The sequence below is a fragment of the Ostrea edulis genome, chromosome 9, assembly GCF_947568905.1.
Source record: "Ostrea edulis chromosome 9, xbOstEdul1.1, whole genome shotgun sequence".
NCBI classification, from domain to species: domain Eukaryota; kingdom Metazoa; phylum Mollusca; class Bivalvia; order Ostreida; family Ostreidae; genus Ostrea; species Ostrea edulis.
In genome coordinates, this window is record NC_079172.1 from 38,911,645 (window position 1) to 38,936,568 (window position 24,924).

Below are 24,924 nucleotides of genomic sequence, written 5' to 3' on the forward strand. Positions count from 1 at the left end.
GATAGAGCTTTGATATTTCACATGAGTATTCCTTGTGACAAGACCTTTCCGTGGGTACCAACGTTTTTGACTCCTTGACCTTGGAGTTTGACCTACTTTTTGAAAACTTTAACCTTGCTAATAACTTTTGAACAATAAGTGATATAGCTTTGATATTTCACATGAGCATTCCTTGTGACATGACCTTTCCGTGGGTACCAACATTTTTTACCCCTTGACCTTGGAGTTTGACCTACTTTTTGATAACTTTAACCTTGCTGATAACCTTTGAACAATAAGTGATAGAGCTTTGATATTTCACATGAGTATTCCTTGTGACAAGACCTTTTCGTGGGTATTGAACCTTTTGACCTTGACATTTGACCTACTTTTAATTTTTTTTTACATTGGTCATAACTTCTAAATGGTAAATATTAGAGCTTTCATATTGTACATAAGCATTTCTTTTGACAAGATCTTTCTACTGGTACCAAGATATTTGCCCTTGTGACCTTGGCCATCTTCGGAATTCGCCATTATTGGGGGCATTTGTGTTTCACAAACACATCTTGTTCCCCAGTGATATCGTGTGTATATTTTATGTATATATTTTATATTATGTTATCTATTTTTCTATTCTCTCATTTATCTGTCTGTGAATATGTTTTATACAGGATCACAATGTAAACTAGTCATTTGTACTAATTGTGCTATCCAAATAAAAGAATTTATTATTATTATAAAAAGATTACTGGAGCAGAATAAAACGTTTAAGCACCAGCAAGAATTTCATTTCAACTTTTAATTATTGAAAATAAATTTCACAGGATGATGATGATGATGACGATGGGGATAATGATGAAATTCCATTGCATCACTTCCATGGGCCGACAATAAACTCTTTCAAATCCATGTTTGTTACTGACTCTTGAGTTCTGGTCTTCTTGAATGGTTGATTTCTGAATTTAAATGATGCAGTGGTATTTCGATTTCCCAACGTTTCTTCCGAATTCACGCCGAATGTTGCAAGCTTATCACTTATGATACTTATTCCCGAATCTGACGAAAAGCTGTTTTTAGTATCCGATTTTGAAAAATCTTTGTTGGAATCTTTTTTGATATTCTTCTGATTTTTTTCTGTCCCTTTCCTGCTCTTCCTCCAGTCCATATATTTCGCAACAACGTTGTTTCTTGGAGGTTTTGATTCAAAATTATTGCCCTGAATATCGAAATCGTCGGTTTGAATTGCAATTTCTGATGTGGAAACATGTTTTGTGAGATAGAAGGGTGCACTCGGATTGTTTGCGGCATGTGAAGAGATTCCTTTTGATTCTACAGCGGTATGGTCAATTTCTTCTATAACAAGCGGCGCCTCGGCAGACAGTTTGTGTCTCGTTGATCGTGAATCGGACAAATGTGTGAGAGTCGAGTCTTCTAATATCCCTGAATCCGATCGCATCTCTGAATCAGATTCGTTGTGCACCACAGCGCTTGATGTGCTACGTTTTTGTATTCTCGATTTCACAGAATTATCCCTTTTATACAGCATTCCCGGCGTAGACATCGCCGATCGTAAATCAGTGTCGTAATCGACATACCTCACTGCGCCTTCTGGTCCCGGAGAACTATGGTTCGAATGTAAATTACGACAACCGCTATTCGTCTCCAGGCGTGACTCCTCATCCGGAGGATCTTGTGTTGAGTCTTCCAGATTCTCATTGCAGTCTTCGTTTTCCTCCGTTTCTCGCCCACGAATCTTGTCTGCTATTTCTTGAAAAGGTTTATTTTCCTTGAGGTATCTTCTGCATTTGTAGCAGCAGTATATGCACGCACAACCACCGTACACTATCACCAGAACAGGAATCACGACGAACATCGCTAAGTTGTTGGACTCAGTAAACAGGTCATCCTCTGAAGACGAGGAACTACTAGAATTAGTATTCCGGCGAAGTCGACTCAGAATGCCGTATCCGTTATCCATATTTTGTCCTGTGTATTTCACTGGACTATTAGTGTCCTGCGTTGACAGTTAATTTATTCTGCATTTTCAACTTTGAAAACACCTGCGAAAAAAGATTGCAAATTCAATTCAAAGCCACTCGAGTACATGTATGTAATACAATTGAATATTTAAAACATTCCAACGTGATTTTGTTAATCGTTCAGAGAAAAAAACCCCATAATACTCTAAAGTGTACTTTATGCCGAATAAATATCACTTTGACATCACAATTCCAATCCGATCAATGCTATGGAAGAAGGGAGATGTCACGGTTATTCCCTGACTGTTATACCTTGTTGACAGACAATAACGGACACTTCTAGGAAATTGAATATCACATTGATGTCATTTGAAACCACATTAAAATTAAATGTACATGAACGTTAAACGGTGGATTTTGTTGTTTGTTTCGTTTTAGCTCACCTAAGCCAAGGACTCAAATGAGCTTTTCTAATCAAAATTTGTCCGTTGTCTGTTGTCGTAAACATTTCACATTTCCATCTTCCTCTCCGGAATCACTAGACCAATTCCAACTAAGCTTGGCACAAAACACCCTTGGGTGAAGGGGATTGAGATAAAAACTGGGTGGGGTCATTAAAAAATCTTTTCAAGAACCAATGGCCAGAAAAGCTGAAATTTACGCGAAAGCTTCCTTACATAGTAGAGATTCAAGTTTGTTCAAATTGTGACCCCTGAAGGTTGGGTGGAGCCATAATAGGGGATCAAAGTTTTACATGCAAATATATAGCGAGACTCTTTAAAAAACATTCTACTCAAGAACCACTAGGCCATAAGAGTGGAAATTTACCCAAAAGCTTCTTGATATACAGTAGGTTCAAGTTTCTTCAGATCATGGCCCCTGGGGGTAAGATGGGGCCACAATAGAGGATGAAAGTTTTACATGCTGATATATGGGAATAAATTTTTCCAAAACCACTTGGCCAATTTTGATCAAACTTGGATCAAATCATCCTTGGGTAACGGAAATCCAAGTTTGTTCAAATGAAGGGCCAATCTTCCTTCAAAGGAGAGATAATAACAAAAAAGCAAAAATAGGGTGATGTCATTTAAAATCATATCAAGAACTACTGGGCCAGAAAACTTGAAAATTACTCGAAAGCTTCCTGATGTAGAGAAGATTCAAGTTTATTCAAATTATGGCCCCTAACGGTAGGGTGGGGCCACAGGAGGGATAGGGAAAATCTTTTAAAATCTTCTCAAGATCCATTGGGCCAGAAAAGTTGAAATTTAGATTGATCACTGTCCATTATCTTCACCTTTCACATGAAAGCTTCCTGACAGAGTAGATTCAAGTTTGTGCAATTCATAGGGATACTGATATAGAGGACAACTCTTTGAAAATAACTAAATTATTTAACCTAGGGCCTTAATATTTTGTATATGAAAGGTGAAGATAACGAACAGTGATCAATCTCATAACTCCCATAAGGAATACAAAATAGATAGTTGGGCAAACACGGACCCCTGGACACACCAGAGGTGGGATCAGGTACCTAGGGGGGAGTAAGCATCCCCTATCGACCGGTCACCCGCCGTGAGCCCTATATCTTGAACAAGTAAACGGAGTTATCCGTAATCAAAATAAGTGTGCCAAGAACGGTCTAACAATTGGTATGAAATACGTCAGACAGCATTTGACACAATGATAGGTTGTATTGACAAACTAGATCGTTATAACGACCATAGAATTTGCGAAATGGTGACTTCAATCGAGACTGTTGAAACCCCCTCTTGCGTATCGAATCAGTTGAGAGATATAAACATCAGATGCAGGTGATAATGGAGTATTGCTACATAATAATTGCTATATACATTCTTCACAGCAAGACTTTTCGTGTGATGCAACGATGTGTGATCTTGTGACCATAACTTGGAAATGAAACCTATTTTCAGTTTTTAAAAAATTAACCCATTTGAGATTTTCTTAACTACTGAACGTAGATCTTTCATGTTTTGTACATACAATGTATACTTGGTATGGCAAAATTTTCATATCATATCATGGCTTTTGACTTTGTGACCTTGAACTCGAAGTTTGATATACTTTAAAGAAAACATAAACCTATTAAGTATATTTGGAGCAATTTCAGATAGGGGTTTCTTCTTTTTTTGGGGGGGGGGGGGGGGAGGGGGTATATACTGCAGTAGATTATTTATGTCAAGACCTTGTAATTTTGTGAAGTTGGAACTTGTTACCTTGAAATTGACCTACTTTTTTAAAATCTTGCCTATTTAATATCTCCTGAACTATTTTAGGTAGGGCTTTCATATTTTGTATATCAATTTCTGATGGCAAGACCTTTCATTTCAGTTTATGACTTGTGACCTTATAGTTATACTTACTTAAAAATCCTTCGAACTATTAAGGCATAACCGTGTTATGTGAATTCATTTTCAGTTATGTCGAGATCCTTTAGGGCTAGGTTGGGGCAACAATATGGGGTGAAAATTTTTCATGGGAATAAAGATTGATAAAAATTCTTTTATCTAAAAAAAATTACAACTACTGAGCTTGTATTACGTAATGCATATGTTCATAAAGCGGCGCTAATGAATAAAAAAGATAACTAGTATGGGATTACTTGGAAAATAAAATACCCGATTTCAACCACCAATTAATTATATGATACCCATAACCTCCTTAATGAAAAAATGCATGCTCAGCAAATTTGTGTAAGTCTGGTACATACCATGTACCTTCTATTTCATGATGTGCTGTATAAACTACCGTAAACCAGTAAAGGACAGGCTTATTTTGTAACCATACAGTATGCTGGTATTGGTTTTACCATTACTGACCACGTGAAGAGTATGACAGTGACATTGACAAAGTTTAAGTCGCATTTCTGTAGATCGAATGCTAAAACAGAAAGATCAAAACCTCGTACAAAATCAAATCACTCACCGCAACCATCAGTAAGATCCGCGCCTCAAACAAAATCAAATAACTCACTGCAACTATCATTAAGATCCGCGCCTCGCACAAAATCAAATCACTCACTGCAACCCTCGGTAAAATCTTCCATTCTCACAAAATCAAATCATTTACTATAACAAACTATATCCATCTTCTATTAAAAAGTGTGGAGGAAAATACAATATTTTTGGGATTTCTTTTAATTGATAGACAGAACAAAAATATGTCCACTTTGGCGTACCGGAAGTACATGAAAAGGATGAAATAAATTGTAATATTCGTGGCACCATTGCTGTTGGCTTTGTCGGACCCTTTGATATCATGTCTTTCCTTTTTGAAATAGGAAATCGATATTTGCAAGTGTTAGTCATCTAAACCTTCAATTGAGTGAACATTGTGTTGGCTGAAATAATTGCTTTAAACAATGGAAATGTTTACAGTTCTACGAAATTTAAAAATTAATTTAATCATGGACCAATTTGTTTAAAGAGTTCTTGTTTGCACATACAGAAATGAAATGAAATTGCCGTCAAATTTTCACTTCTTGCGCAACAATATACAATATAAGAATTTACATTTTGTAATCATATTATTGGATATTGAAAAAGAAATTTTGAAATTGTGCATGAATTTATGAAACTGAAAAGCCAGGATAGAGAACATGTACAGTCATTGTATATGCAAGGCTGTTTTGATATTTTGCTGACTGGCCTGTAGGAATATTAAACGGCCGCAAAATATTAAAATACCAACAATTCATAAACAACATACACTAAAACCAACTCTCGTATCATGAATGTAAATATAAACTGTAGATTATTTAACTTACACGTTACGGAGAAATATAAACCAGGCACTTCACAGTTTACAATGCAAGTAATCATTTAACAATTTCCATAGAGTCCACTAAAATGTCGAGACACCCTACTGTTTTGGTCATGTTTTGGACCAACTTGGTTGGCTTTAATTTTTTGAGCCGACAAAAGTAAACGCATTAAATACTATATTTGATGTCAGATCGTGAGGCAGAGGATCGGATTCTCAACAATTATTTGGATCAGAATGAGACTTGAACTTCGGTTGCTTCTAAGAAGAATTTTTGAATTTTACCAATGGAATAACTGACGACTGGAAATAATTCTTGCATATTTGAAAGTTTAAAAAATCAAGCATAGAGATATTCTATATCGTGGCATGGCGGTTTATTGTTGGTCCCCCCCCCCCCCCCCAGGTGCATATGGTCGGGTGAAGTCTATGGCGTGCATTCTCCCTCGTCCAAGGAGGTACATGTATTCGTCACTCTCGTGATTGAGAGTAATTGACGTTTAATTAAATCTGGTGGATTGCTTTGCAACCCTCAATATATAAAAACCAACTGGTAAATTTCAATATTATTATCCCTGTCTTTCATTAGGATTGATTGATTGTATACTGTTTTATGTCCCTCTCGATAAACGAGTGGTAAGAGCATCGCGCTCAAGATCACACGGCCTCTCACCTCTGTCGGCGTGGGTTCGAATCCGGTAAGTGAGAAAGTTTCCCAGTTTACTTTCGGAAGGTCGATGGTCTCTTCCAAGGTACATTGTATCTGGGTTCTCTCTTCCACCAATACAAACTGGGCGCCACCAGATAAATGAAAAACTGTCGAGTGTGGCGGAAAACATCAATCAATCACATGGGGCTCACGGCGGGTGTGACCGGTCAACAGGGGATGCTTACTCCTCCTAGGCACCTGATCCCACCTCTGGTGTGTCCAGGGGTCCGTGTTTGCCCAACTATCTATTTTGTATTGCTTGTAGGAGTTATGAGATTGATCACTGTTCGTTATCTTCACCTTGCATGGAGACGTCACCATTGCCGGTGAAGGGCTGCGAAATTTATTTATCGGAGATTACCATCTTTTTATCTATCACGATCCACACATTACAGTTTCTGTTTACAGTTATATACTGAGAGGTTACACGTAAGCAGAAACTGTGCAGGTACTTCAATTAAAAAAAACACCATAAAATGGATTCGTTAGAAGTCAAATTATTATCACTTTCTATTAAGTTTTGTCGAAGACGTTTTCCTATGGTGATCGGTAACTGTACGTCAATACTCGAGAAGGGGATGTCGTTAAAACTGCTTCAAATCGAATTTCTTACGTGCATATACATACATATGTATATACGAGAGTTAAAAACAAAACCCGAATAGCATTTCATCCCTAGTGCTTTTGGCTTTAATCCCCATTACGACATTTACATAAAAATATATTTAATCTGAAGAGACATTAAATCCAAAAGTGCTAGCAGTGAAAGCAATTAGAGTTTTATGTTACTTGGCGCTTTATATATATATATATATATATATATATATATATATATATATATATATATACTGCATCAAAAACTGGATATTTTCACAAACTCTCTCTCTGTGTGTGTGTGTGTGGGGGTGTCTTTCTTTCTCAGCAAAAACAAAAAATAAACCCCAATTGATGCAGTGGAAAAATTATCAAATGCATTATTCTTTTTAATCATACGGGTGAAACTATTTCTGAATTCTTATAAAACATCAAGCACATAGCAACCCAATCCACATCATTGATTTTTCCTAGATGATAAATAAATATTAAATCAAAACTTTTTTTTTCCATATTTTTGAACTCGTAATTCAAAGACAATATCAAAGTACTTTTTGAATATTATACATATGAAAAATTGATGTCAGCAATTATACAATGAGAGGAGAGGTCGAAAATATTTCAACCAAATAATCCATACTCGCTCATGTACCCGTAGAAGTGCAGGTGTACTACTAAACAATGATGTAAAATATTCTGTAGATAAGGGACCTCAAAAATGCAGCTGCTGTATCGTCCGACTCCATTGTTTATATACAAGAAACATCAAAGATGATTCTGCAGCTATCGCCCAATCCTATTGACCGCTTTGTTTTATATGTGCGTTTGACGATTTGCTTTGCATCCCTTTGAGATTTTTTCAAACATCAGCTGTAGGTGAAGTGCATCGAATTCGAACCTCTGTTTAGTGCTAAGACTGTAGCAGTGGTGGTTCCTTATAGTACGTTTCTATGTCAACGATTGGTTGTATATTATTTAACGTCCCTCTCGAGAATTTTTCACTCATATGATGACGTCACCATTGCCAATGAAGGGCTCCAAAATTCAGGCCTATGTTCGCCGCTTACGGCCTTTGAGCAGGGAGGGATCTTTAGCCTGCCACACCAGCTGTGACACGGGATCTCAGTTTTTGCGGTCTCATCCGAACGACCGCCCCAATTAGTCGCCTCTTACGACAAGCAAGGCGTACTAAGGGTCAATTCTAACCAACAATTCTCGAATGAAACGTAAAAACAACTTCAATGCATGCAAAGGACATTTCAATTAATCCGCAGGAAACAGGAAGTACACTATTTCAGAGTCGACATTCTCCCATACAAGGTGGACGTCATAGAATGTCAGATGTGCGTGTCCAACGCCCCTTCACCTCTTACGTCATTTGAAACTCTTAAAAAATCTGGACCCCATGTCTTTATTTCCGTCTGAATCACATCCAATCGTTATCTCCGCCGGCATTTTCCGAATTAAACTGAAACATCGTATATCGTTCCGATAAACATTCTTCCCGCAAACATCATTAAATCCCTTATAATTGACAAAATAATGTGAAACAGCAATTAAGTCACATCATTACAAATAGACATGAAATTCAGGAAAACTAACCACGGATGTGCATTTTAGAATACTGAAGTTATGATCAGTTAATCGCCTCCGACAACTTATAACAATGTAATAATGGTAATAGAACCATTGTTCTGTGCATCACAATTGTACATGAATATGTATGCAGACCGTTGACTCGAATCTTGCACTTGAGGGCTTGCTCGCGAAACGCGTAAATTCGAGGGTGAAAGGGGGCATACAAATATGTCGCGCAATTGGCGACAGAACATGCAACTGTTTGGAAAAAAAATCAAAATATTTAATATACTTCTAAAATGCCTGCAGTTCTCAACATAGAAAATCCCCACAAACAGCTCATTGATTCTTGATTGCTACGGAGGGTTAGAAGGAATAAATCTACCACATCATCATAAAATATTTTGCTATATTATTGTCCGTAAGCGTGACCGTAGTGATGCAATTCTGTATGGTAACAGTTCAGGGCACACTGATCATGCGATACTACTATAGATCATTGTACTCAGGGCCGTAAGTAGGGTTCTAAATCAGGGGAGGCAGGGGATTGGGGGCCGCCGATTGACTTTACGACTGAAAATGACACTTTTTAAATCCCAATTTATCATGTTTGTGTTTCATTTGTACTATGTAAAGAATCGTAATATGGTGTCAAAGACAAAGGTGCTTGTCTTCATTTTAAACATATATCCTATAATATAACATTTATATAATTTTATTTTCTTTTTTGCCAAAAAATCAGACGAGGCAGTTGCCTCGTCTGCCTCATCGGCAGTTACGGCCCTGGTACTAGTCACGTGTTATATACTTCATGGCTCCAGTCTCTGGACTTCGTTCATCACTCCTCCACAGTGTGGGTATATATTTAGTTTTTATCATTCTGTAGATGGATTGGCTGTTTACCAGTTTCTGTGGAATCATGATTATTCGTGTTGGATCAATTTTTGCGGACTTCATTGATTATGATTTCATGTAAAATACTGGAATGTGATTGGCCGAATAACATTTGAAAACACGTGTTTCCCTGAGGGGGTAAAACCGCACCCTCCTGAGTCCAAGGCCCTCGTATCTAACAACGGAAAACATTACTTGACAACGGGTGATCGTGTTAAAACATACTATTTGCATCAAATTGATGCGCTTATGGTTCGCCGTAGATATTAGAAAGACGTCGTTTGAGATAGATGCGGTCTAACATTCTTTATAATAAAACAAATAATTTTGTAATTGATAACATTTCCATCCACCGAAAACAGAATCAATCTCGGCTGCGCATCGGGTTGAAAATGTTCAGTGTTACCCTATTTATAAACCAGTACCCTCTGAGGTAATCTTTGTTTAGATGAACTGATGTATAAAATTTACGGGGAGTGGGGTTTGAGTAAAAATCTAATAGATAGTAAGTCAAATAAACTAATTGATTGACAGTGATATCAACATTTCAACGGTTGCATGAATTAGCGAAAGAGAAGTAGCAAACATCTCAAGATTTTAGGTATGAGGAGAAATGGTGAAAGCCAGGTCATCTAAATCAGTTCTTATCCAGAGAGAAACAGCCATATACACTGTAGAACCACATTGAGATTTCAACATGCACGCAATGTACATATGTAGCTTTAGAATTACTGTTACAGCGAGAGATCATTTGCGTCGTTAACTACGAAGGCTTGTTCGGAAATTATTAAGACATTGTCGTTTAATTATTCAATTAAACCATTCAATAATTAAACCATAGGTGCTAGAGCATCCAAGGCATCGATTTTTATACAAATGTTTACTTGGTTTTTTGGTGGGTTTTTTTTTGGTGGGTTTTTTTTTTTTTTGTCTTTGATATATCTTTACAAATTGTAATAATTGCCATTTCCTCATGAATGTGTTGCAGTGGTGAATAATGCGCGTATGAATCTTGATCAATGTAGTACACTGTACGTCTATTTTCACGGCTGGGAATTCCAACAGAAATAGAGGTGCAATGTAGATACAAAACTCAATCTAATTAAAATCAGACTTCTTAGATCCGCGCCGTATACTCTGCGATTGTGAGCGTATCTTAGGATCTGATTTTAATTAGGTTGATACAATACTTTTGAAAACACACGAGTGTGTCCACGGGTCAGTGTTTGCCCAACTATCTATTTTGTATTGCTTATAGGAGTTATGAGATTAATCACTGTTCGTTATCTTCACCTTCCATGAGTGTATGAACTGCAATGCTTCACGGAGGTGTGCACTTTATGAAGCTCTAACTCTAATCATCAAGTATGCCTGTGTGAAGCGTCGCAGTCTCAAGAATTTTCAAAAATAAAATGTACTTTAGACCAGCTGGAGCTCCCTAGCGAGGTTATCATGATGTTACTAACGTCACAAAGTAACGTCTCCCACTCGCATACCCGAGTTCTCCAACGCCAATATGCCCCTCGCGACAAAAAAAAAAAAAAAAAAGCTTAAACCTGAACATTTTTTTTTTTTTTTTTTTTTTTTTTTTACAAACGACACATTACGCCTAACTTTCAGTAAGTGAATCTTACGGAAGCCCATTAGTGCAAACCAAAACTAAATAAAAAACAAAATTATTGTATAAAATACGAAATTGCTAATTTGAAAAAAAAACCACGAAAATATTAAATAAAAACCGAAAATATGAAATAAAAAACCAAAACTAAATAATAATAAAAAAAAGAAATTGCTGAATAAAAAACCGAAATTACTCAATAGAAAACGAAATAGCTAAATAAAAAACCAAAACTAAATAAAAAACGAAATTAATATATAAAAAACAAAATTATTATATAAAAAACGAAATTATTAGATAAAAACGAAATTAATGAATAAGAAAAGGAACGTACTGTACTGATGTGAACTGATAAGTCATTAATTCTACATGACACATCAAATTTTCAGCGCTTGGTATAAACAAAGGCCACCAGATTTAGCAGCCACACTGGTACACACCTAGCTGCAATAATGTAGCCCTATCCGATTTTTTTTATTCTGACGTTTTCGGGATAGGGCTACAATTCCATAGGATCTCCGTAATGGTGCAAAATAATTTTATGAATAACCGATAATAAGCTCCGTGTATTAGTCCCAAATGTTGTTTACATCAAAAGGAGTAACAGCTTTGTGTTTGGGCATGTCTAATAAAGGTGTTTTCCATTAAACAGCATGTGCAGCGTGCAAAATTCTTCATCTGCTCCTCCATGCTCATTATCGCGAGATCTCGTAGGTGGATCTACTGAAAAACCTAAACATTGACAATCTGCGCGGGTATGTAGTTACTCGGGCCACTCCGTCGAAGACTGGACGTATTTGGTATGGCGTAAGCTCCAGGATATTATAACTTGGTATATTTGATCACAATGATGAGAGGAAGATGCCTATTGTTTTTCAAGGTCAGAGGTCAAAGGTCAAGGTCGTAGTATCACTTTTAAGGAAAACCTTGTGGGTAGGATACAAACCGAACCGTAAACTCCAGGATATTATAACTTGGTATATTTGATCATCATGATGAGAGGAAGGTGCCTATTGTTTTTCAAGGTCAAAGGTCAAGGTCGTAGTATCACTTATAAGGAAAACCTTGTGGGCAGGATACACACCGAACCGTAAGCTCCTGGATATTATAACTTGGTATATTTGATCACCATGATAATGAATTAGCTCACAGAGGACAGTGCTAACTTCACTAAAATATGAATCCCACTAAAATATGTTTTCCTTGAGCAAAATCTACGGGCGTATTATTGGCGTTGCTCTTGTTTAACTTGGTATTAAATCTAAACATTTTTAATACCGGCGAAATGGCTTTCTCTTCCGTACTTGTCCATTGATGTAAATACTACCTTATATGGCATATGCAAATGACTTGACAATCGGAAGTTGAAACTTCAATATATCAAACATGGCACACAAATATGAATCCAGAAATTGGAATATATCGAAATTGTTGAAAATGGTAGAATAGAGCCTCACAAATTGTAAGTTGCAGGTTGTAAATTTATATATTGACTAAGAAACATAGAATATCATTTTATTTACATGTACGTAAAGAAAGTCAGCAAATGTTTTAAAATGATCGAAAATGTTGATTCACTCCCGCATTTGCACCATTAGTTACTGAGATCCTATGCAGTTGTAGCCCTCTCTCAAAAAAAAATAAAAATCGGAGAGGGCTACATTATTGCAGCTAGTACACACCATATATCACACCGCCGAAACTAGATTAGTGTAAAGTCAAGTGATTGTTGAGGTACCTGACTGATGGGAGCCATATATTTTCTTACTTTTACACGATCAGCTAGCCTATGATATCACATCACTTTACACATGCAATTTGAGAAATTAATTACTGCAGTAAAAACATACTACAGTAAATCGTATGCAATAAATACATCATCCGCTAGCGATCTGAGCCTTCTCTTCAGATTAATTTTGGAAAATAATACTTTTAAATTTAATTCAAAGGTTTATAAACAAATAATTGGATGTGTTATAAGGGTCTAAATGCTCCCCATCTGTATGCGATATCCAACTACATCAGATAACCAGGAAATTACTAACAAATTCCCAGGTAATCGTATAACGCACCACGTAGGTTATCATGACGATGGATTTATTTTATTATGTTTCATGGTGAAGAAAAAGGAATCCATGATGTATTCACTATAGCAAATTCTACTCATCAACTGCTTAAATTCACATGTGAAATATCTGTGAATAAAATGCATTTTTTGGACAGTACGGTGTATATAGGAAAGTGATTTGAGGCAACTCGCATTCTATTGTATCTTCAGGGATGTGACTGAATTCCTCAGAAATCAGAGGAAAACTGGTCAAAAAGGGAGGAAAACACCTCATCCTACCTGGGAAAATATCAATTTCTGCCACTTTAGATCAAATCCAGAGTGTTTCATTTTTTTGAAAATTGAGCAAATCAGAGGATTTCCTCTGAAAAGAGGAAAAATCACACCCCTGTATCTTGCTTAACGTCTCGCTCGAGAATTTTTCACTCATATGGAGACGTCACCAAGACCGGTGAAGGGCTGCAAAGTTTAGGCCTATTGAACACGTACATCAAACCTACAAATTGGAATGAAAAAGAGCACATAATCCTTCAGTTTATAAGGGATTTATGAAATGTGAAACTATTTGCCTTATGAGAAACACAAGTGAGGAAGATGTACTTCAAGATAGTAATTGCTAGAAATTAATGGTAACAATATTCGGCAACCACATATAAGGATGCAAATTTGATCGATATTTGGTGAAATTTTCAATTATACTACCACTCCACATAATATAACTAATACGTATGATTTCTGCACACAACACTGTAGCAGATACTTCCATGATTTCCGAAATTTCACGTCAAATAAACGGTGAAAACTTCAATTTTAGTGTGTGCCACTAGGGGTACAAGCTTTCAGTGGAGGTAGGGGGCAATAAACCAATCTCTAAGTTATTGGTTTTTAAGGAAATATAAATTATTTTCAAAAATACACATGGATCACAGCAATGAATTTAGTTTTAGTTTGCATTAATGGGCTTCCGTAGAATCTAAACCTAATACGTTCCCTATTCCAGTTTTCTGTCATTGTTTGGGGTGTTTGTAGGGAATCTCCCATTGCATGACATGTGGAATTTTAATAGCACTGAGCAAACTTCCTGATTATCATTGGACTTTCTGTTCCATTAGACTTGTCTCTAGGTTTAGGAATCGTTTAAAAATTAACGCTATATCATCGATCCCATGCAGCCCTGGACAGTTCACTCTCGCTGTTTGTCTGCTCTAGCTGGTTGTTTGTATCACTATCTTACTGAGTACCGTGAATTACCGCTGTTCCCTTTACGTCAGAATCCAGGGAAGTAATGAAATTTTGTGTGCTTGTATACAACTACAAATTGATAATTTCCATACTTCATAACATTCAGAAAATTTCTGGAATGAGGTCATTATCGTAACTTTAAATGCACAATTTTTCTCAGTTTCTCTCGTTTCTTTTTCGCCATAAATTTATTAATTTCATTTTGGTCATTTAATGCGTCCGTTTACTGACCGGGAGCTCCTGGGTTTGACTGATTGTATATTATATCACGTCCCTCTCTTGAATTTTTTACTCATATGGAGATACGTCACCGGGTTGTAAAATTTTGCCGTACGCTCGGCGCTCATGACCATTGAGTAGGAAGGAATCTTTATCGTGCCACATCTGCTGTAAAACGGGACCTCGGTTTTTGCTGTCTCATCCTGAGGACCGCCCCATTTAGTCGCCTCTTACGACAAGCAAGGGGTACTAAGGACCTATTCTAATCCGGATCCCGGGGGGGGGGGGGGGGGGGGGGGTTGAGGATCTAATCTAACTCGAGTAGGTTCGAAATCTACTCGTGAATTGGGGGCGTCAAATATAATAATAGTCCCTTCGCTAAACGTTCAACAGCTAGAAGTGAGGATCGTGGAATTGTCGGGTGTGACTTAGCAACCACGGATACAATGGTAATATATGGATCCCTCAATATTTACGGCATTGAGCATAGGTCTACCTTCGTGACCTATAAAGTACAGCTATACCCCGACGTCGGTAAAAAAAAAATCTACAAGGGATATAAAACAAGTGAGGAAAAACATTCTGTAAATGACAATAATTATTTTGCAACCGGCCATAAAATCTATTTAGTTTTTATTTCATTTGTAAGGCATGTATCTGAATATATTATACGAGTCATATTTCGACATTTAATATCGAGTAAAAATTGAAATGCATGGAACGACTTGACAATATTTGAACACGCTTCATATACTTATGATGTTATACATTCTTCTTTTCTTTTTTCTTTTTTCTTTCTTTGATTGATTGATTGCTTGTACATGTATCTTGTTTAACGTCATTTTCGAGAATTTTTCATTTATATGGAGACGTCACCATTGCCGATGAAGGTTTTTTACAATACAAATATCATTGAGTATTTTGACAGAAAACAATTATGTAGAACATTCATTTATTCCCATTATTGATGACGTAATGGACTAGAAAGGTTAATTTCTGTTATTTCAGGGAAATTATAAATCTTTAATTTTCATTTTTAAAAACTGTGTCTGTAATAGTATATATTGCCTGAGTGACAAAGAACAAAGCATTGATTTATTTGTTAGAAATATACAGGTGAATGTTAGAAATATACAGGTGAATGATAGAAATATACAGGTGAATGTTAGAAATATACAGGTGAATGTGTGCCTTGTATTTCTGTTATTTATAGGTGACAAAATGCATGTGTAGCTGAAAGCTAGCCTGTCAGATTTAATTTTATAATTAAGAAAACTGACATAGTAATGTGTTCAGAGCCCCACAGTGAGAGTTAACAACAAGAGCGATTTCATCTAGATCTGATGCTGGACATTACCAAAAAGTATGCATATTTTGTCCACAGCACACATTGTACGTCCACTAGCACTAAGTGTCGCCGGGTTGGAAAAAAGGAAATCAAGAAATAAATATCTAGGTATTTTGTATATTCAATGAGGATATATAATGAAGGAAGGCATGGAGCAATGCAAAAATCTATGTTTACAAACATCATACAAACAACTTACGAGAGAGAATTATGTAAAATCTGAAATTTGTGTAAAATTTAAAACAAGGATGTTGTTTGTTATGCTCCCAATAGCTTTCCATACAAAGTTGAAGATACCGAACAGTGATCAATCTCATAACTTCCACAAGGAATACAAAACAGAGGGTTGAGCATATACGGAACCTTGGCAATACATGTACTAGAGGTGGGGGATCAGGTTCCTAGGAGGAGTAAGCATCCCCTGTCGACCAGTCACACACGCCGTGAGCCCTATATCCCGATCAGGTAAACGGAGTAATCCGTAGTCAGAATCAGTGTACCAAATGCGGCTTAACAATCGGTATGAAACACGTCAGACAGCGTTTGACCCATTGACAGGTTGTTACTGTGATCATTGAAAGCTATTGTGACGAATGTGATTGGTGATTGATGTTTTCCGCCACACTCAACAATTTTTCAGTTATCTGGTGGCGCCCAGTTTTTAATTGGTGGAAAAGATACAATGTACCTGGAAAAAGACCACCGACCTTCCGAAAGTAAACTGGGAAACTTTTTCACTTACCGGTGCGAGCGTGATTTGAACCCGCGCCGACAGAGGTGAGAGGTCGTGTGATTTTGAGCGCGATGCTCTAACCACTCGACCACGGAGGCCCCTGTGACGAATGTGAGTACCTTTATGAGAATATATAAACATGCAAAGGATATTATTGATAAAACAATTTTCAATGTAAATAATAATCATCCGTATATGCTAGTGATAATTTGTACCAAGTTCCCGGCATTCTTGGTCAGGACGAGCAAATTCTGGATTTTTCCCCATTAGCAACAACGACCTAGTACATTGTCGGAAGTGACAGTATGTACCAATGGACTGCGGTGAATGCTGAATGAATAATCTGTATATAAAAAGAGACCACCACCTGAAATAGCTGTGTAAATTCAACATTTTATGTTTTATTACAAGTAGGTCAAACTTCGAGTTCAAGGTCACAAGGTCAAAATATGAAATGAACTGCCTTGCCAAAAAAAAAAATACACATACAAAATATTCATCCCAAAAAAAAACCAAGATCTACCTTCAAAACATATTGAATAATAAGTCAGTTTTTTTATTACAAGTTGGTCAAACTTCCAGGTCAAGTTCACAAGATCATACATCATTGATCTCATCAAAGGTTTTCCCGTGAGGAATGTATATACAAAATATGAAAGTCCTAGCTTAATTAGTTTCTGAAATTTGTCATATATATAAAACTTTGATCCCCTAGAGTGGCCCCAATCTACTACCGAGGACTATGAATTGCAAAAACTTGGATCTGCTTTGTCAGGAAACTTTCATGTAAATTTCCACTTTCCTGGACCTGTGGGTTTTTTGTAAGATTTTCCCTCTATACTCGTATGTAAAACTTTGTTCCCCTATTGTGGCCTCACCCTACCCTCGGGGCCACAAATTTTACAAACTTGAATTTGCACTGTATAAGGAAGCTTTCATGTAAATTTGAACTTTTCTGGCCTATAAATGGTTCTTGGGAGAAGATTTTTCCTAATATATAATAGCATGTAAAACTTTGATCCCCTATTGTGACCCTATCCTATCCCCGGGAGCCAAGGTTTCACCAAACTTTAATTTACACTATTTCAGGAAGCTTTCATGTAAATTTGAACTTTCCTGGCGCAGTGCTACTTGAGATTTTTAAATGACCCCATCCTATTTTTGCATTTTCATGATTATCTCTCCTTTGAAGGGAGCATGACCCTTCATATGAACAAAACTGAGTTCTCATAACCCAAATATGTTTTGGCCAACTTTGGTTGAAATTGGCTAAGTGGTTCTGGAGAAGTCTGAAGATTATGAAGGTGAAGATAACGAACAGTGATAAATCTCATAACTCCAATAAGGAATACAAAATAAAGAGTTGGGCAAACATGGACCCCTGGACATACCAGAGATGGGATCAGATGCATAGGAGGAGTAAGCACCATTCCCTGTCGACCGGTCACACCCGTCGTGAGTCCTATATCTTGATCATTGTATGTATAAATAGGGGTAGTTTCTTCCAAACTGTAGGACGGTCACACATTAAGTGTTTGGCGATATCTTCACAATTCGATTAAGCCAATGCATGTTTATGTATTTACGAAAGAAATTTAATTTTGAAAATACCCGCATTGTCATATTTCAATTCTACTTTCATTTCTGTTGGAATCCTGCCAAATAGAAGTACTATATTTATCCAGATTCACATTCATACAATCACTAATGAGTAAATGACAACCATTACATGTAAAGGTATCAGAGGCAAACACATTGGAAATGTATATATATATATTTTAAAAATGAAAATGTGAAGAAGGAAGTCATACAAGTGACACGGATGCTTCATCCATTGCCTAAGTAAAAATCCAGGCATCTGCTATAACCTGAAACGTTAAACTCTATTTCAAAGTTTATTCTTCCATGCTTATCGTCTTCCATGCTTATCAACCGCCGTAAAATTTCTGAAATATTGCCAAAACGGAGTAAAACCCCAATCAATCAATCAATCCATGCTTATCGCCGATATGTAACTCGTCAATCGCACGTAATGGCTGTACACAAACAGAATGAATAGACTTCGTCATAGTTACATGTATGCTACAAAAAAAACATACTAACGCTCCTAATCAAAATGTCTAAAATATTGTCAAATTCTTATACCAGGGTAAAAGAATATTTGACATCAAAAAACGTAAATGGATATTGTTCAGTAACATCCTAAGTGAAAAAATAATTTTCAATCTTATTCTAACCAGGCTATTGGTTTTGTTGTTGTCAATCGCAATCGTAACATAGTCGGCAATTGTATTTCTAAAATAGCAAATTGGAGATTAAGGATTTTATTTTACTACTGAAATTTGGCTTGAATAATTGAAGACAAAGCAAACTGCATCACTTACACATACCAAAAAAAGAAAATTCAATTTCAACAGTTGCTATCGACATTCAGGCTTTTTTCCCAATTAGTCTAAAACTGTATTTCTTAAAGCAGTTTCAATATTTGATGTAATATCAACTCGAAGCAATTTGATATATTTAGGAAGAAATTAACGAAACTTTTATTTAGATTTTTTTCCATTGGGTATAATTTTCAGAAAAGCTATTATACAGTTTGGCATAAAAATAAGACCTATTGTTAAACGATGTACCATAGAAATAGTCATAGCTAAACAGGATGCCACAAGAATGTTTTTATTCCAATATTAACAAGAGATCTGCATTAAAAGTTTGGCCAGAACATATATTCAAAACTTTATAGAAAGGTAACAAATGCTTTATTTATCGCCTAATATTTAAACAACTTGGTTCACACAATGTTTGCCATTAAGTTCAATTCAACAAACATGTTTTCTTGTATAAATCTCCTGACGAGCCATAGTTATTCAAATGGTTTGTTTGTGTTTCATTCCTTTGAAATATATGGTTTCAAAACTGAATCCAATAATGATCTGCGTTTTCCTGTGTTAAAAATGCTTGCTTTAACACTCTTGAGTACTCGAGTGCACAACTTTGGAATTAAGCACCTTTATAAGAAAAACAACCTCTATGACAAATTTCAAACACCGTTTTAAATCATTGTACACAAACGTCAATCTCTTTTAATTAGCTTTAGGTGTATTTCGTTATATCATCAATGTAAATCACTGCATTATATCAAATTATGGAACTTTTTTTTTTTTATTTTACGGTCAAGCTTTATTGAAAAATATTGCTGTACACTAATCAATTTACCTATCATAAATAAAGCAATATATCATTAGTAATATTAATATCGGTATTGTCATTACAAAAGGCAGGGATTTGTAGAATAAGATCTTCGGCATCTCTGGGGGGGGGGGGGGGGGATACATGACCCTACTGTACTGATATAAATTTACAATTCATGTAAGACATTGTCTCGACAAGAACGAAATATCCCTACAAAGACACACATTTATTGGCGATATAGGATAGTATACGTGATCAGTTTATACCTAAACTATCATAACATTGCCCGAAAAATATATATCAGGACCATCGCATTGGTTTTGGAGAAACCCACAAAATTTTTAGAAAAATATGGTCCCAAAATATTCTATAAATAGATATAAATATTCTCCCCTTTGTATTACTATCTTCACATTTAGATAAATACTGAACATGTCAATGAAAGACTAAAAAATACTTACTTATGAGAATCCAGAGACACCATGATCAATGCATCCGGACATTCTGAAAATGTTGAGCACTTTTTTTGGAAGTAGTCCTACAAGACACCGTATCAATTAAGTCTCCATCGAGAGCGGGATTGTCCACAGAAAGCAAACAGTGTTACATTATGCACTCACCAGACAGGGAAAGGTTGATAAAGTCTAACTTCTACAAATTACCGAGGATACCTCCACAGAGCATTGTTTGTCTACAATAAAAATTTGACGTCATGCCATTATCTGAATTTGTCCATGAATATGGAACAGCCCCTAAGGATGTTTTAATAGATATAAATTGATTTTTTTTCATTTCCCGATGAAGCGTGTGCTTTGTAAGTCGGTACACTGTATGTTTTAATTGCCATGTTTGATTTTTTTTTTTTCTAAAAAAATAATAATAATGTGGTATCGCAAAAAAAATATGTTGTTAGGTTGATTAAATGGTACATGTACTGACCTTTTTAGGTGTATGATAATGATAAAATGAAGGTTTATAAAATGATATTAACCTTTTTATTACATTTTCGTGACCATTTTGTTGATACATTTCTTTTGGTTACTGTACAGGTCTAGAAATATCAAAATATCTAATGCTTTGTCAAATATCAGACAGAAAAATACGGCGGTTTGTTTTTTTTTGGTTAGATCTCGGGGGGAAAAAAGAAAGGAAAAAAGGACAAAATGAATATAAAGACATCGACATATTCCTTAATTCTACACAAGAAGAAAGAACGTCTTAACAAATGAGCTGTATCCATGTAAAATGGACAGTGACATGCAGTTAATTTGACGTGATGTAGAACTGATTGCGTGAACCCAATCTTGCGTATCATATCTACCAATATATTATTGTTATTATAAAATACATATGATGAAACGCTGTCTACCTGCTTGAGCCTTTCAGGTGAATATAACCTTTGATTTTTCCTGTATCGGAACCGATCGCGTAACTTCAGTGGTAGAGTGCTCGCTTTGTAACAGGGAGGTGGTAAGTTCGAGCCTCAATCGTGCCATGGTCGCAGTGATTGCTCATTCGCCTAACGCTCGCCATTTACAAGTGAGAATCATGAGCCTGTCGGATATGACCTTAAAAACGAAAGTCCCGGGCCGTGTGTGACAGGTGTTGGGACGTTAAAGAGCCCTCACTGCTAAAAGCCGTAAGCGCTAAACATGGGTCTTTTCTGGTGACATCTCAATATGAATGAAAAATTCTCAACGGGACGTAAAACAAATAACCAACATTGGACCAAAAATATATTCGAAATAGTTATTGCAAAATGGATAGGTTTATTTTTATTTTTTCAATGAAAACTTGTTTTTCTATTCACTTACGAGATTATCTTGCACTACAATTGTAATAGAGTGCGACTTCTATCACGAACTGTAGTATTACAGTAAGATTGATCACGTGGGGATCCGGGTTAGAATAGGTCCTCAGTATCCATTGCTTGTTGTAAGAGTCGACTAAATGGGGTGGTCCTTCGAATGAGACCGCAAAAACCAAGGCCGGTGTCACAGTAGGTGTGGCACGATAAAGATCCCTCCTAACTCAAAGGCCGTATAAGCCTAAATTTTGCAACGGTGACGTCTCCATGTGCGTAAAAAAAATTCTCGAGATGGACGTTAAACAATATACAACAAACATTTCCTTCGCACGTGCACTAAATATCTCGTATGTTTTGGTCTTTGGGTGTGACATAATAATAATTCATACTAATGAAATCCTTCCACCTGCACGTTTAAGTTTTCAAAATAACAGGGCTTATTTATGCCCAAACCGTACCTTGCTCTTTTGCAACCCTTCACCAACAATGTTAACGTCTCCATATGAGTAAAAAATTCAGTAGCATTGAACCCGATCTAAAATAATAGTCCAGGTATCGTTTGGTATTCCCACTTCTGGTATATCCAGGGGTCCGTGTTTGCCCAACTCTCTATTTTGTACCGGTCGACAGGGGATGCTTACTCCTCCTAGGCACCTGATCCCACCTCTGATATATCCAGGGGTCCGTGTTTCCCCAACTCTCTATTTTGTATTCCTTATAGGAGTTATGAGATTTATCACTGTTCGTTATCTTCACCTTTCACGATTTCAATTTTTTTTTTGATGGAGCACATAATCGCCGTCCTCCCTGTCCGTTTTTCCGAGCTCACATCTCCATAACCTTTCATCAGATATTGATAAAAAATAATCTTTAGAAATTTGGACCAAGGTTATTTTGGAAAGGTCATTCAGAACATGCATCTTATTTATATAAGGTAAAAGGTCACTTATTAGAGGTCATGGTAACTTCAGAACATATTAATTACATACGAAAAATACTATATTTTGTTTTTTAATTGTTTCACGTCCCATCGAGAATTTTTCACTCATACTGAAACGGCGAAGTACCAGAAATTTACATCTATGCTTAGCGCTAACGGTCGTAGCAGTAAGGGTTTTTAAACATTTTTTCTTCTTAAGTTTGACACGACCATGGCACAAACGGAGCTCGAACTCACGACCTCGATCCCGGTTACGATGCGAACGATCTACCACTGAGCTACCGCGGTCTTTCAATTCAACAATATTTCAACAGTCTCTCAAGGTCATTCTAGAAAGCTTGAGGTCACTCGAACACACACAAGGAAAAGTTCCTTATTTCAACAGTAACTAAATTGGCAAATTACTCTCAGACAAAGTTCACTCAAGGTCAATTTGTAAAGGTTAATGTCACTAAACATATTCCTTCCATATGAAACGTGTACAGTTTGTTGATCATTGTGCGAGTCATTTGTCATTTGAAGTCGTTCATTCGCTAGATCCTGTTCAGTTTTACTGATATTCTTGTGTTTTATATTAATTGGTCTTATAAAAAAAACCACTCGCTTCTCATCACTAATGCTCGGCGCTTATGGTCATTGAGCAGGGAGAAATCTTTATCGTAACACGGGACCTCGGTTTTTGCGGTCTCATCCGAAGGACCGTCCCATTTAGTCGCCTCGTACGACAAGCAAAGGGTAATGAGGACCTATTCTAACCCGGATCCCTACGGGGCCATGTACTGTAGGAGCCAGTTTCAATGATTTATCTAATCAAAAAATAAAACAATTGTTGACACTTTGTCGTCCAATACGATGCTTTAGCTAACCTCCGGAGTCGTTGAATATTGTACATCCCAAGTAGCTATCAAGCCTATTGTTGTCAATAATTGTATTCTGAGCTATTTTCATTAGAGACGAAACAAAGGATTTGTTCATCCCCTTTTAGCTCACCTGAGCTGAAAGCTCAAGTGAACTTTTCTGATCGCTTGTTGTCCGTCGTCTGTCCGTCTGTGAACGTTTCAAATTTTTGACTTCTTCAGACCCACTGGGCCAATTTCAACTAAACTTGGCCAAAAGCATCCCTGGGTAAAGGGCTTTCAAGTTTGTTCAAATGAAGGGCATGCCCCTTTCAAAGAGGAGATAATCGCAAAAATAGGGTGGGGTCATTTAAAAATCTTCTCAAGAACCACTGAGCCAAAAGAGCTGATATTTATATGAAATCTTCCTGGCATAGTGCAGATTCCAGTTTCTCAAAATCATGACCCCCGGGGGTAGGATGGGACCACAATAGGAGATCAAAATTTTACATTACAAATATATAGGAATTTTTTTTTTTACGAATCTTCGTCTCAAGAACCACTGGGCCAGAAAAGTTTACATTTCCATGAAACCTTCCTGACATAGTGCAGATTCAAGTTTGTTAAAATCATGGCCCCCGGGGGTAGGATGGGGCCTTCAACAGTGGATCAAAGTTTTACATACAAATATATAGAGGAAATCTTTCAAATCTTCTATTTACATTAAAGCTTTCTGACATAGTGCAGATTCAAGTTTGTTACAACCATAGCCCCTGGCGGTAGGTTGGGCCCACAATAGGGATAAAAGTTTACTGCAAATATATAGAGAAAATCCTTAAATATGGGCCAAGATGACTCAGGTGAGCGATGTGGCCCATGGGCCTCTTGTTCTTGGTTTCAATTTAGTATTTTTCATATGGTATTTCAGTAGAAATGGGGTCACACAAAACTGGTCGACAATTTACATTACAAACAAATAACAAAAGCATTTATTAATCATCCAATTTCCTAATATTTTTTAACTACTTGCATAGCATAAAAAAGTTGCATAAAGTTTAAGTCTGTACACCGTTTTGTAACCTTGAATTTATAACTATATTGGGTTTGAATCTGCTAAAAATATCAACCATGACCCTACACATTTCAACCTTAAACGTACAATTATTTCAACCTTGACCTACGGCTGATTTGACTTTGACCTAGTAATTATAATTACCTCTTTAGGAAAAAAAAGTAGTAAGTTAAATGGCAAATAGATCACGACGCCAGGTTGTAGCCATTAATGGCGGCTCCCCGCCGCGTGCACGTGTGGATGTATTGACTTTTGTCTCGTATTTAGTTAACATCGCCTTGTATTGCAAAACTTCAAATATAGATTTCCATATTGAAGAGCCGAGCATCA

The 24,924-nt window shown here is 36.6% G+C and overlaps 1 protein-coding gene across 2 annotated transcripts; it reads right to left on the bottom strand.

Annotated features, from left to right (window-relative positions):
- Positions 1 to 690: 690 nt before the first annotated feature.
- Positions 691 to 20,752, bottom strand: LOC125658709 (uncharacterized). Of its 2 annotated transcripts, none has more exons than XM_048890098.2 (3): positions 20,560 to 20,752; positions 20,401 to 20,477; positions 691 to 2,042 (listed from the first exon to the last, which is right to left on the bottom strand). In XM_048890098.2, the coding sequence occupies exon 3, from the start codon at positions 1,958 to 1,960 to the stop codon at positions 854 to 856; it is 1,107 nt and encodes a 368-aa protein (XP_048746055.2). In that variant the 5' UTR covers positions 1,961 to 2,042; positions 20,401 to 20,477; positions 20,560 to 20,752; the 3' UTR covers positions 691 to 853. The 2 variants fall into 2 exon arrangements, with proteins under 2 accessions (XP_048746055.2, XP_048746054.2); XM_048890097.2 differs by adding an exon at positions 16,963 to 17,090 and having other exon boundaries at positions 20,401 to 20,752.
- Positions 20,753 to 24,924: the final 4,172 nt, after the last annotated feature.